Here is a 13,386-nt window from a genome sequence, read left to right as displayed (position 1 = left end):
TCTTTACTCATTTAAATTCAGTTCTTTCCAAAAGTTTTTTCTTTTCAAATGCGAAACTAACCATGTTCAATGTCCTTTCCCCTCCAGTGAGAGCGACTGCCTCTTCTCCACTGACATAAGCATCAGAAATCACTGGTGACTATGGCACCTTGACAGGGACACTAGACTGATTCAAAAGATTGCTATGTGACATTTCGTTCTGCCACTTCTTCCTTTATCCCATTTCAGAGGTGCATGTTTCTGACCCTGAGCTCTGTTTTTAAAATTTATTTAGAAAAGATCAAATGAGATAGAGACTACAAAACAATACTAACAATGTAAACACTTCACAGACATAAGGTGTCATGCAGTAACCTGACATTGTGCAAACTAAATAAGCTCAAAATAAGAAAAGCATGAGTACCATGAATAAAGTTCGTTCATAATCTCTATGGCATTTATTTTGGCTCTTTTTCCTTGAAAAAGTGAAAGTGGTAGAGTACGCTATATTAAGCTGATGAAATACTACCCTGGAAAGACTAGCGGACCAAATTTCAAAGAGATAAAACACTAGATACAAACAAAAGCTCTAGGAAATCAGATATATGCTGTTCAGTGGACAACAGTTCTAGGACATCAAACATATGCAGCTTAATGCTATTATTCCACTTTTCTGTTTTTTTTTTTTTTTTCATGGCTCAGAGACCTACCTGAGAATCATTTAATTTTGGATTCATGAAATACAAACAAAGTTATCAATCACTGAGCTCCTGTGTGGGAAGCATTCCAGCACACTCCAAACAAAATACCTTATCTTGGGTCTGGCATCGGAAACAGTCACACTCAAAGCAGTACTGGTCCCTCAGCTGCTTCCGGCGCTCATCACTGGTCATCAGCATATCCAGGTAGCAGATGGTGAGCTGTGGGGACCAGAGAGGGAAGACATCACATGATGTAGCACTCACTTTCTTTAACAGTTACTATTACTGCCAAGTTTTAAAGTATAAGTTGTTACTATACACCAAAAAACACAAAGAAGAAACCACTGATGGTCTTTCAACTCAAATAACCATACGTATTATTTTATTTCCTCAGTCTGTTAAGCACACATGTATTACATATTTATTTTAAAGAACTGGGGCTTATGATCTCTATTTTTGCACTTTTTCCACAAAATAATAAAATAACAAGAGCTGCTGTGTTTTTGATACAAATAAGATTTGGTAATGAATTCTATAACTATTGACAATCAGAGGTGCCAAATTAATCCTGGCAATCAAATGTGTGCCAGATGACTCAGCCAGATTGCTCTTAAATCCTCATCAGTTCTGTAGCTGCCTCATGGGATTCAGGGTCATTAAAGTTGGTATCTTTACAAGAAGGCGACAATTCTTTTGCTTGTAACTAACATTAAAAATAATTAAAAAAAAAAAAGAAAAAAGTGCATGATTTCCAATTAGGGGAAAGTTTATTGTTAGGCTGCAATCAATGATAAAGGCTTTTAATTTTCTTGAGCCTTTGAAAATACAGTAATTTCCTGCTTTGAATGATAAAGATTCTAGGTGAGGAATATAAAGAAACCCTTGGGCTTTTCTCTGGCCAGAAGAGCCACTTTAAGACACAGCTCTTTGGGCAACGACATAATGTTCAAACAGTTTGCACTTGAATAGGTCTTCATTTCCTATGCACAAAGTCTAATGGAAAATACAAGAAACTCTTGATTTTGCCTTTAGTTTCTCCTCACTTGGGGTCTTCTCTCTTGCAGTTGAGAGTAACTTAATTTCCAGTTATCCAGTTGTCACGTTTGGAATCATCCTCTACTGCACTGTCCTTTATACTCATCATCTAATCCAAGAGAATCTATGCGCTCTACCTTGGAAATACATCAAGAACCAACTGCTTTCCATCTTTTCTATCACCACCTCTCTGATGCCAGCTGCCATTCTCTCTAGCCTATAAAATCCAAGTCCCACAGCTGGTCTTGTCCCTGCCTTGCTGTGAATCCCTGTGCTCTATTTTCAAAACCATGAAAGCTCCCCAGTCTGCCCAAGTAAAGGCTGGTCTCACGGATCAACTCAGCATTGCTCCCAAACTGATGCCAGTGTACAGTGTGGAAACCAGCCTACGAAGAAATCAGCAATGAATGACAAAAGTAGATATACATATAGAATGCTTTATATGAATCTGCTATGAGTTATTTTATGTTATTCTAATAAAATGCTAGGTCTTTATGAGATTGTTTTCTCTAAAAATTCATTGTGACTAAAATTTACAAATATATTTGCTTCCTTTCCACTATGGTGATCATCTTCTCCTTCAAAATTACAACAAATATCACTTTCTTAATGAGCTCTCACTTGATCATCCTAAATAAATGAACAAACCAATTGCCACCATACCTCAGCATTCCAATTTCCTTACCATTTTCTAAGTATTTTTAAAAAATTCTGTAACATGTTAACTTACACCACAATACACAAATTACTCCCTTATTTAGTTTTAAATGTAGAAAGTAGTTTTGGTTGTATGTGTATTGGCGGAGGAAGGTAGGATTAACCAGTGAAAGGGCTGACAAAAACTCCCTAGAGCAAAGAACTCTGTGTTTCTTATACTTAAAAGAAAGTGTCTCCTGTTTAAAAAGCATGATCTCACTTGCTTGGAACCATGATAGGGTAGAGAAGGCAATTCTCTTTGACAAGACACAACTTTGTAAGGTTCACAAAAGCTATAGGGAGGACTGGCCCAGCCAGCCACATGTGTCAGATACATCACAGCCATCACTAGCATGGCAGAAGCCATGAATGACCCAGGTGGCTAGCTTTCCACAGATTGTTTACTTGTTATGCAACTATCACATGCCATCTGTACAAGAAGCAAGAACATCACCTGTAAGAAATGTGGATAATGATGTTACTGTCTGCTGTGTTTGACATCTATCTGGCAAAGGCAACATGCAATAGCAAAAAGCAGCAAAGGCCCTGGATTCGGGTCATGCTGGAATTTGCACCCAGAGCTCCTGAGGCAAGTCCAACGCTCATTTTATACTAACAGCTCTCACACCTCTGGGTACTCTAGGCGAGACTGGCTTACTTGGGAGCTGCCACAATCACAAAACATGTAGTACTTCCTAACTGTGCTAAGTAATGCTCCATGGCAACTGAACTCCCTCAAGAGAGACTGCACCCACTTCCTAAATCCCTGAATCCTGCTACTACCTCATGATTTAGAGCCATGGCTGCTTTGAGGTACAAAGGGCCAAATTATCAAGCAAATTTTTCTTGTTCTAGAGAATTCTATGTTCCACATAGCCAATTTCTAAATACACTCTTTGAAACAACCTATGAGTATTAAGTTTGGGGCAGTATATATGATGAAGCTTCACAATACTCATGTGATATATATATATCACATATGTATATATATATATATGATATATATAAGGGAAAGCTATGCATATATATCCAACTTTTTTCAAATTAAATTTAGCTTTTAATTCCATTTTCCTTTGGAAGTACCCTCACACATTCATCTTCTGCTTTCAGTTTCTCTTGATGTCACTTTCTTTACAAGAAGTGAGGAAATAAAATGAGCTAAGCATTGTGTTTCATCTTGGGTTAATGTTAGGGCCCTAATTCTCAACACAGCACAAGGGCTCTTAGTCATCAGCCCCAGAACCCAATCAGGTCAATTGGCTGTAGTTACTGTGTGATTACCACATTCTCAGTGTGAAGCCACCAACTCCAGGGTGCTCAACTAGCCCAACACTTTATTACAACCATCAAAATTCATGAGTGACAGTGCCCAGCAGTGAATGGACAACAGGAGACTAATTGTTTCATTTACTCCCAATAAACAGATTCTGATAGCTTCTTTAATATGCCATAACTGCCTGTAACCAGTACCTGGATACTGCAATGACTTTTTAACTGGCCTCCCTGCTGCCTTCACTTTACCTTTTATCTTCTAAACTGTTTTGACAGGGTCCTCCCTAAAACTCACATCTGATCCTGTTGTCTATCTGTATGAAGACTTTGGATGGTTCTTCAATGCCTCTGGGATGAAGGCACAAAAAGGCTTTTGTCAAGTGATTTTATATCTGCCTTTCTAGTCTGAACATCTCGCTCTATACCCCGTAGTTTATCATAATCACACATGCTGCTATGGCCTGACATCATGCCATGCCAATAACCAGCGCTGTCTTAGTTAACCAGTGTCTCTTTCTCCACACTCGGTGAGAATCCTCTCATTCTGTAAGTGTGGCTCAGACATGCATCTCCTGAACAGGAACACCCCGTTCCTGCAGAAAGAGTGACCCATTTTCCTCTCTGTGCCTCTTTCATACAACAGAATCACACAAAACAACACTGAACCAAAGTTCAAGGGCAAAAACATTTTTATTTATGTTTATGGAAAAATCACAGGCAGCTTACTAACTGGGGATGACAGCAAAATCATTTTCTTCAGCCAGATACAAACCTTCATTTAAAACTTCATTGAACTCATCAGTTTGAATGGAGTCTACTTACTATGTAGGGCTCATTTGGTGGGATTTGCATTTAAAACTTGGCCATTGATCAGTGGATGCTTTAACAGCACAGAAAAAAACTGCATTGAAATATTAATGCCAATGACCATTGCTTTGCCATTTTAATGTGCAGCTGCTTTTAAGAAAAATGCACTCAACCATTTCTAATATTATTTCAATAACACCATCTAAGAGATATTTCCTGATCTTCAATTTGGCTTACATCAAAATCTCAAAGCAAAGTGAGTTTCTTTTCTATGAAACCACCATTTCATTATCCACAACCCAGTGGACAACAAGTTAGAATTAAAATTAGAGGCTATGTTCACCTCTGGAATTATATGTAATAACTTCAGGGTTTTTTTCTACTAACATTGGCTCTGAAGTGAAAAAGAGAAAAAAAAAAAAAAGAAAGAAAGGAAGGAAGAAAAAAAAGAGAAAGAAAGTTTAAAAATCTCACTTTTTGTTAAAGGAAGGACAGAGTTGCCTGTGTCAACCCTTGCCTCACCCCACCCTCTACCTCCAACTCACTTGGAAGGGGTTAAGTCCAGGCTTGGTAGCAGGTCCAGCACCAAGCTCACCTTAGTGATGGCCAATACAGGCCGAGTTGTTCTGTTCCCAACCCCACCTCACAGGGAACACACCAAGACCAAACCTCTAGTACGAGTGAACAAGGGCTGCCTCCATTACCACTTCTCCTAATCTGACAGCACAGGGCAAGGACAGATTGCAGGTCCTGAGTAGCAGGTCAAGAAAGTGAGCATGGGACTAGACTTTGCAACAAAAACATATACAGCATGGCCTAGAGAGAAGGCTATTAAACACACAGCACCTGCCATTCCTTCTCTCCTGATTAATCACCCTTAAACCAAAACGGAATTTGTGCATTAAAAAAAGGGGGAACAAGCAGGAGGACCTACACATTCATTAGTCACAGTATAGATGTCTGAGGCATTTACTGCTGCAGAACCCAGAAGTCCAGTCTGGGGAACTCTAGGTTATTTAGGAACTCTAGATAGTGCTGCAACACCTGGGAAGAAGAGCTTGCCTCTCATTGCACCCTGTGTGGCCCTGGCTCTTGCTGCATGGAGCTATTTTGAGGCCCAATGCACCCAGAGTTGTATGAAGCCATTTCTCGCAGCAGCTTCACAAATTCAGCCCTGAGAATCATCCAGAATGCTCATCTAGCCTCCCACGGCACTAGGAAGAAACAAGGCAGCAAACCCTGAGTAGTTCAGCCTGCAGAGGAACCTAGGAAATGAAGAACTTTGCTCTCCCTCCTGCTGCCTCAGAAGCAGCCAAGTGGCCCATCCCAGGTTCCCTCAGCCCCAGCAAGATATTGGACCAATAGGGACTGGCATTGTGGTATATGGGTAAAGCCCTTGTCCACAGTGACAGCCCAGTTCTAGTCCTGGCTGCTTTTTTTCTAACCAGCTCCCTGCTGTTGGCCTGCTGAAATACTTGGGCGCCTGCACCAGATAGGAGACCTGGAAGAAACTCTTGACTTCAGGCTGGCTTAGATCCAGCCTTTGGCCATTTGGCGAACAAGCAGATTGAAGATCTCCCTCTGTCTGTATTTGTCTCTGTCTCTGTGTAACTCTTTCAAATCAACAAATAAGCCTTTAAAAGGGGAGGGGCCAGAAAAAAAGGAAGGAAGGAAGGAAGGAAGGAAGGAAGGAAGGGAGGGAGGGAGGGAGGGAGGGAGGAAGGAAGGGAGGAAGGAAGGAAGGAAGGAAGGAAGGAAGGAAGGAAGGAAGGAAGGAAGGAAGGAAGGAAGGGAATGAAGCACTAGCCTGAGGGGCTCAGGTCAGAGAGGCCTAGGGACACAGATAAGCAACTAAACCTAAGAAGCATCCAAACAGCTTCTTGTGCTTAGTGTGGCCTACTGAGGTGTGCAGGTGCCTGCTGGCCCTATCACTCGCCTTCTCAGAAACTCAGCCCACTGACGCCCTGAGAAGCTCAACCCCTCTCCCTCAGGAATCAGTTGGGCAGGTTTCCTTGAGCGGGTTGACCCCTGTGTGCAGCATGTGGACACAGACACGTGGCTCAGTCCCTCTGCAGTCTCAAACACTGCCAGGTAGCCCATCCCACAACTGGGCATACACCACACAACTGGGCCGAGGGGTCGACTTACTTTTACACAACCCATGGAAACTAACAGATGTCCTCTCCCCATTTCCCCTTACCATCAGGTACACCACCCCTAAGCTGCCAGTGATCCTGACCTACTCAGGAAAACTATGTTCCAACTGAAAGTATAACTACAACCCACATAGCTTAGGTCACTGAAATACCTACAAAATCACCAACACTGATTATAGCTGAAGAAGCTATAGGGACATAACAACTGGAGTACTCAGCTACAACAACAACAACAAAAAAAAAAGTAACAAGACACCAGCAAAGCAACACAATTCTAGCAATAATGAAGTATCTGCCAAACTATTCAAAATAATGATTTTAAGGAAACTTCACTAGACACAAGAATATACAGGCAATTCAAACATATCAGCAACAGGATATATAATGTGAATGAGTATACAGCATAGACAGGCAAAGTGAAAAAGGAACCATTCAAGACCTTTGGAGCTTAAGAACTCCATAAATGAAACTCAGAATACAATTGAATTTTTACATTTAATCTAAAGGTTATGGCACCAGTTAAGACACCTGCTTTCCATAACAGAACACATGGGCTCAGTGTCCAGCTCTGACTCCTAACAGGTTTCCAGCTAAGGCAGACCTTAGGAATCCTTATGATGACTCAAGTGACTGCGTTCCTGCCCATATGCAAGACTTGGACTGAGTGCTCAGATCCCTGCTCCCACCTGGCTCAGTCACAGCTCTTGTTTGTGATTGGGCACTCACCCATAAGATGGGAACACACTTTTTTTTTCTCTCTTCTATTTCTGGTATTTGGACAATGAACCAGTGGATGGATGTGTGCTGTCTCTCCACTCTCAATGGCATTTGGATAGTGAATCAGCAGAGGGGAACATTTTCTCATTCTTTTTTTCCTCTTTTGTATTTGGGTAGTGAGCCAGTAGACAGAAGCAGGTCGGTCTCTCTCTCACACACACACACATACACACTCGTGCATTTGGGTAATGAACCAGCAGATGAGGGAATACTGGTGATTTTTATCTCTCTCTTGCATTTGAGTAGAAACCAAAAGATAGGATCACTTCTTCTCCCTTGCATTTGCATACTGAACCAACAGGAGTAGGCAGAAGAAAGAATTTAACTTGAAGGCATCTTTTAAACAGTGAATTACTTTACTGGACAGATTTACAGAGAGAAGGAAAAAAGCATCTTTCATCTGCTGGTTCACTCCCCAAATGACTGCCACAGCCAGAGCTGAGCTGATCTGAGGACAAGAGAGAGCAGTTTCTTCTGTGAAAGAATTCACCACCACCAGGATAGCCTTACAAGAAATGCTTATGAGAACTCTTCATGTGAACCAAAAGTATGATCATTACCATCTGGAAAACATGCGAGCGCTCAACAGAAGAACAGATATACAAGTGAAAGAATAAACATCTCATGGTTCATATTTTCTTTTGACCTTTATCTGGATTTTTTAAAACCTGGTGAAGGATTTTTTCATTTTTATTAATTAGGGTTGCGGTTCTTTAAATTTCTTATAATATCTTTTATATTCATTATGGTTATACTGATATCTTAAAAGGAGTAAGAAAGCATTTGTTCCTTTTCTATTTTCTGAATGTGTACTACTGTGTTTAAATGTTTAGTGAAATTCACCTGTGAAATTATGTAGGCCTTTAGTTATTCTTGGGGGAGGGTTTTTAAAATGAACATAGATTGCTTAGATAAAATGAACTTGATTGCTTAGATTCATATGCATATATGAAGCTATTTAATCTTTTTTTCTCTCCATGTCACTTTTTCTGAACTTGGGCTTTTGAAGAAACACACAGTTCATTAAGTTGCTAATATTCTCAGAATAAAGTTGCTTCATAGTCTTATAAGAAGTTTAAAAAACTGTGACCCTATAATCTAACAATCCTACTAATGAGTATATACCCAAAGGAAATAAAAGCAGCATGTTGAAGAGAACTTCGTATTCTCAGACTTCCTGCTCTACCAGTCAACAACAGCTATGGAATGGATTCTACCTAGGTATATATTAACAGATGAATGAATAAAGGAAACATGGTATTGAATTTTGAATTATTTCATTTGTGGCTAAACCTGGAGGACATTATGCTGAACAAGTCAGACCAGAAAGAAAATCATAATCTCAACTCCTATGTAGCATCTAAAAAAGCTGACATCTTGAAAGTCATGAGTTAATCTGATTATCACAGAATGGGAAAACAAGGGGACATGAAATATGGGGAGAGGATAGTCAATGGATAAAATGTTAGGAGGAATAAGTTCTGGTAATCTATGGCCCAAGAGGGTAACTACAGTTAACAGTAACATACTGTGTATTTTGCAGTTGCTAGAAGCGATTTTTTAACATTTTTACCTCCAAAGAAGTAAGAATTTATTGTATGAATATGTTATTTTAATTGGGTCATTGCAAAATGTATGCATGTGCTGACATATCACATTGTATCCAAAGACAGGTATAAATAAGTATCAGTCAAAAAGCTTTGGGAGGCTGGTATTATGGTATGAAAGATGAAGAGGTGTCACATGGTGTCAGCATCCCACAGTGGAGCAGTGGTTTGAATGCTGCTGTTCTGCTGCCAACCCAGCTAGCTCCCAGATAGTGTGCCACAGGGCAAATCAATGATACCCCAAGTAGTTGGGCCCCTATCACCTACTTGGGAGACCGAGTACTTGGCTCTGGGCTTTAGCCTGGCCTGGAACCAGCCACTGCAGTCATTGTGGAGTGAATTAGCAGGATGTAAAATCTCTCTCTGTCCCACCTCTCTAATTCTCCTTCTCTCTCACTGTTACTCTCTCATATCAATTTTTAAAATTTTTAACATTAATGTAGAACTTAAAAACTCTTCAATTATGTCCCATTCAGATGCTGTTACAGAATCTTCACATTAACCAAAGAGTTTTTTGTTCTATGCTCCACATATTCCCTCATCTTCTGGCCTATGTGGATTTTGCAGTCTACTGACATAAACTGCTTCTTGTTCGTTGGACCAGTCATTCTGTCCCTGGCCTCTGTTTTCATCCAAAATGCCTTTCCTGACCATCGTTAGCAGCATGAATCCCTTCAGGGTACATGAGTCACTTCTCTGGAAAGCACCCTTCAGTGCGCCCCACATTCCCACTGCTTACTACTATTTGGGTGCCCCTGATTTGTACTTCTGGAAAGCACCATGGACTTACCTTTCTACCATGGCACATCTCATATCTTACTATTGTTTTCTGTTCTATGCATTTTCCTCAACTATACTTTGAACTCCTGAGGGAAACAGTCTCACAAACCCTTGCATTCCTCAAAGTTTCTAGAATTGCTATCCTAGCTTCCAAATCCAGTGGATTTCTTAAATGTTTCAGCAAAACAATAAAGATGGCTGAGAGGAGAAACAGTGTCATAATCCCAAAGCATGTTAGATTAAATCTGACATTACGGCTACTGCTATGTTCAATGTATGCAAATCACATTTCTCCCAATTACCATGGTTCCAGAGGACTCTGGCAGCTAATGGCATTATTTATTTGTAACAGTTACAATTTCTTTTAACCAGAAATTCCCACAAGGGTAGCCTGGACTGTCCAGCTTTCTTCCTTGATTCATGTTTTATAAGACTACCAGACCATCAAATGTACTTCATAGCAGATTGCAATTCCAAAGGGGAAATTATCATCAAACTAGCCTGTGAGCAATGACTTAAACCATATTACATCTCTTTAAACCAAAACCAAAACAAAAAGATTCAACAATTCAGTGTTACAATGAAAAATCCTTAACTATTATCAGGGGCACTGGTTTGAAGGGAAAAGGCCCAAAAGGTAGCCCAAAGCATGATATTATGTACAGAGAACTGAAGGGTAAGACATTTCCATGCAACTTTTGTTACTGCAGAATCTTGTGCAGTTTTCCCAACTTTTATTGTGTATTGTTTGAAATGTTCTCATCTCAAACTGGGGATGGGCTGGCTTCCACATTCTCTTCTTTCTGGAAACTGTGACCTTCCTGAGGATTATTTGTCATTTAAAAATGTCTCTCAGAGTCCATCTCCTATTTGACTTTAGCAAGCCTCACCCCTTTACTAGACAAACAGAAACTGAGGATCTTCTATTACAGAAACTGCCCAGTCTTCACTGGTATAACCTACCTTTCACTGTCCACACTAAAGATGGTGATGCCCTAATGAACAACGAAATGAAAAGCAAAATGGATGCTACAAAATTATCAAAGTGTCACAATTTACTCCTGTAACAGATTTGACTAGTATCAGTAACTGTACAATGTCTGAACTACAACTCCTAATGCCTTAAAATACAGTTTTAAATGGTTCTCCATCTTTTTCCTTTGCTTCAAGGGATCAGTTTTAAATGGTTAAAATGCGTTTCAGTTGTTGAGGACAGCTATAGGACACTGAATAGGTAGGGACTGAAGACACTGTCTTACTCAATGACACAGTAGTCCCACCCAATGGACATCTGTCCCATGTGGAATGCCAACAGTATCTACACTGAGAAACACTGCTGTCTTTTTTTTTTTTTTACCTTATGCTTAATTCAGGAGAAATTCAGTTCAGCAGATTCAAATGCCTCCTGGGTGCAAGGCCAAGTGCTAAGATACAGAGCAATAGTAAAGGCAGAATTACCTGTCTGTATAAAGCTCATAGTTGAGAAGTCACCCCCAAAAAGCCAGAAAGGGAACAAAAGATGCAACAAACACTAGAAGAAATCACTGAGAGAGAGGTTTTCCTTTAATGTGGGAGATCGGGCAGAGCTTCGTGGAAGAGCAAAGACCCTGAAGGCATATGAAATGAAGATGGGCAGAGTGATAGAGGAAAGGACAAATGGACAGAGGAAGCGCCAATCACCAGGACATACAGCTGGAATAGAAGTCGAAGCTGACTTATGGGGGAGAATCCACTTTGTGAGGAGAGGCTGTGTGGACAAACACCACAGAGGAAGACACCTGCAGCTGCAGGGCCTGACACTGACCAGCGATGACTGGTGATAAGCAGGAGGAAAGACACGCTTGTTGCTTCAGAGATGGAGAGAAGGATGTGAAAAGGTCAAAACAACAACAACAAAAACAAGCAACCAAGCAGTACAGATGGCAAACATTGATATATATGCATATATGTACATATACACACATTTATATATATAAAAGAAAAAATTCTTTGTTGTAAATTCTGGCCATTTCTAATAGTTTTTCCGTTTGTCAAATTATTTTTTTTAAAGCACAAACACATGTGTTTACTGAAACATCATCAACTTCATCATTATCATCATCGACACTAAAGTAATATTATAGATAGCGGTTCCCTCATTGTCTGTCTGGAAGTCATTTATGGTCCCAGCAAAATAAATCAAGATTCTCCATATAACTGACAGATATCCCAGTATGCTTACTCAACACATGAGCCCTAGAAACTGGAAGTTCAAAAAGTCACTGTATGAGGCAGCACATGTGGTTGAAAATCAGCTTACAGGAAGTCTTGTCCAAACCAAACCCCTATCTACATAAAATATGGTACCTCTGTGTTTAGATTTTATTGGCTGAGTGCTACATAAATGCAATAAAAGCTTATGATTCTGTTTTCCTTGCAATAAATATCTACTTTAGCAAATTGGAAGGGAGAAGGAAGCTGGGTTCTAGGAATTATTGCTATCTACGCCCCAGAACTCAGCACAGCTAGAAACTGCGCAAGCTGCAGGCGGGCTCAGCTTCAGCAGCCCTAGAGCTCACCCTGTGTGGCTGCCCCATCCAGTCGATCACAGGCTTCTGTGACAGTCCCTCTCCAACAGGGGTGATCTGGCTGTTGCAAAACTGGAGGCACCACTGCTGGTGGCCAGACCACTGCTATATCCTTTGCATCTTTGGGTTTACAGAGTCCTAAGTTAGCTTGATCTATTTGTTTTCTTATCATGGAGATCAAAGTGTGAATCACCTTCAAAACCTCGTCTTGGGTGTCAGGAGCCCTGGTATCCCATTCACAAACAGGGCTGCTCTGCCCACCCATGAAAAGATCACCATTTACAGGTTTTGTGAGGCTGCAGAGCTGTTGCAACTGAGGAGATGTGATGACTCTCCTGTGTGTGCATAAAAACACATCTGTAATCACACACCATTCTCTCACACATACAAGAGTAACCACTATCACACACAAACATGGTGAGAACTCCAGAAAAATCAGTGTGTCTAGAACACAGAAGTAGTAATTGGCTACTAGTTTGACTGTCATATTAATCTCCTCATTGCGAAAGACAATGAAACTTTGCATTTCAGGCACAACTAGTTTTAGAGAAGGGCCACATTGTAATGGGAAAGCAAGTCAGGTGGTTAGTAACACACATTTCCTTACCTCCTCTCCAGCCTCGATTTCTCGTACTGCACGCAGTAAGAGGTGGGGCCCATTGAACACGATTGAACAGTTGGGGTCACAGCTGTGATTAAGCAATGACATACTAGAAGAAAGAAAAAACAGAAGGAGACAGTCATGGCTTTGCATACTACCAGTTAAATTTAATGAATACAATGGGTAAAGGACACCTTACAGGGAACAGAGCTGGTAGGGCAAACAGGACAGCAGAGGTTGAATTCTCTGGGTACGTTCACAGTTGTGCACCAACCCGCTTCACATAAAGTGAAATATTCCCCAAGATGGAGGTTCATTAGGAAAGCTTGTTCAAAAAAAAAAAAAAATACATTTCTAAGTCCTTTTTGAAAGTGGGAGGTGGGAAAGTAGTTGTCTCATTAGCTATGA

The 13,386-nt window shown here is 40.5% G+C and overlaps 1 protein-coding gene across 2 annotated transcripts in view; it reads right to left on the bottom strand.

Annotated features, from left to right (window-relative positions):
- Nucleotides 1-13,386, bottom strand: part of SMYD3 (SET and MYND domain containing 3) — a 585,373-nt gene that overhangs the window by 143,309 nt on the left and 428,678 nt on the right. The window contains exons 7-8 of one of the 2 annotated variants that reach the window (XM_040968185.1): nucleotides 12,985-13,087; nucleotides 789-899 (exon numbers count right to left, since the gene is read on the bottom strand). In XM_040968185.1, coding sequence (XP_040824119.1) covers nucleotides 789-899; nucleotides 12,985-13,087 — 214 coding nt within the window. The remainder of the gene's footprint in view (nucleotides 1-788; nucleotides 900-12,984; nucleotides 13,088-13,386) is intronic. The other variant, XM_040968186.1, reaches the window with a different exon arrangement.

The sequence above is a fragment of the Ochotona curzoniae genome, unplaced genomic scaffold (assembly GCF_017591425.1).
Source record: "Ochotona curzoniae isolate NIBS_2020 unplaced genomic scaffold, NIBS_Ocur_1.0 scaffold_4683, whole genome shotgun sequence".
NCBI lineage: Eukaryota > Metazoa > Chordata > Mammalia > Lagomorpha > Ochotonidae > Ochotona > Ochotona curzoniae.
This window is presented reverse-complemented; position numbering and strand designations above follow the sequence as displayed.